The sequence below is a fragment of the Nothobranchius furzeri genome, chromosome 10, assembly GCF_043380555.1.
Source record: "Nothobranchius furzeri strain GRZ-AD chromosome 10, NfurGRZ-RIMD1, whole genome shotgun sequence".
NCBI lineage: Eukaryota > Metazoa > Chordata > Actinopteri > Cyprinodontiformes > Nothobranchiidae > Nothobranchius > Nothobranchius furzeri.
In genome coordinates, this window is record NC_091750.1 from 39,319,589 (window position 1) to 39,321,115 (window position 1,527).

Here is a 1,527-nt window from a genome sequence, read left to right on the forward strand (position 1 = left end):
ACTCCATCGTTACACTTTTTCCTGTTGTTCCGCTGCTATGGCAACCGTGTTACCTGCGCACTAGAGTCTGCGCGCGCTGCAGCTACACGTGACCGGAAAAATAAAGAAGTCGTCGCAGTAAGCGAGATTGCCCCCTGACGTCATCAACTATAAATACATAAACCTTTCTTTTGAATCATGCAGAAATAATTCTATAAAAGTATAAAAAACATTTTATCTGCTAAATTAAACAAGTTACTTTTCTACAGCCAACCTGATAAAAAACAGCTTAAAATAATCCTGATGCACTCCTTTCATGTAGGCCATGATGTCTGTTTATTTGTTCATGTAACATAAGCAAACTGCTTTTATTATTATTAGTTGCTGTGTGTGTGCGTGTGTATGCGTGTGTGTGTGTGTGTGTGTGTGTGTGTGTGTGTGTGTGTGTGTGTGTGTGTGTGTGTGTGTGTGTGTGTCTGTGTGTCTGTGTGTCTGTGTGTATGCTCTGTCTTCTCCATCCCCAGTGAGTCATGGTGGATGGCTGCTTACACTGAGCCAGGATCCTCTGGAGGTTTCTTCCTGTTAAAAGGGAGTTTTCCTCTCCACTGTCGCTGCATGCTTGCTTAGTATGAGGATTGCTGTAAAGACTCTGAGACACTAGTCAGTGACTTGATGCAACCTGCTGGGTTTCTTATATAGGAAACTTTTTACTGATTGGCTTAATGACCTGACCTGTATTGGAACGTTTACTGTGTGAAGGTCCGTGAGACGACTCTGGTCCTGATGTGGCGCTTTATAAATAAACTGAATTAAATTGAAATGTAAGTGAAAGTCACAAAGATCTTCACAACGAAATACAAATCATTGAAATGAAGACAATGCAGTAAATTTCCAAAATTAGAACTAAACAATCCAATCCTTAAATAAAGATGTCCTCAGCTGCTTTTAAAAGCTTCAGATCTGCCGGTAAATTCAGACAACATGGTTTGGTTTAGATCCTGTCAGAGACACGACCAGAGACGAGTGTGGGTCCTGCCACTCTGAAGAGGAACTTTATTTCATCCCCATCATTTCAGAAGCTGCCTCAATCCACTGATGTCCACAGCTGCCTGAGAGCCATGAGCCAGCCAGGAGGTGTTCTACCTTTTTCCAGGTGAGGACCGTGACCCCACACTTGGAAGTTTTGATCTCCGTCTCACAATCGCCCAGCTACAGGTCCCAGCTCGATGAAGTCAACAGGATGATCTGCAAAGATCAGTGATGAAATCTGAAACGTATCTCAGAAACTCTCAGCTCTTTGGCAACACCTGGAAACTCGTGTCAGAATATCCTCCGTACCCTCTTTCTGGTAAATCCTCACTGAGTCACATGCATAGCCCATAAAACACAGAGTCAAGCGCTAAGTGGGAATATTTTCAGCATCAGTTTTGTTGTTATTTATCATTTACCACTGTTGTTTCTGGCAGCCTGGCAGTGACCTCCATGTAAGGAGTTGATGATCATCAACACGGGTAAGAGTTTGCTTGTAATCCAGTAGGATGGACAATT

The 1,527-nt window shown here is 42.9% G+C and overlaps 1 protein-coding gene across 1 annotated transcript in view; it reads right to left on the reverse strand.

Annotated features, from left to right (window-relative positions):
- The window catches only part of cfap299 (cilia and flagella associated protein 299), a 100,648-nt gene extending 100,586 nt beyond the window's left edge, over window positions 1-62 (reverse strand). Inside the window, exon 1 of the mRNA XM_015960234.3 lies at window positions 1-62. This exon is cut by the window's left edge and continues 95 nt beyond it. Coding sequence (XP_015815720.1) covers window positions 1-7 — 7 coding nt within the window. The 5' untranslated portion in view covers window positions 8-62.
- Between the last annotated feature and the right edge of the window lie 1,465 nt (window positions 63-1,527).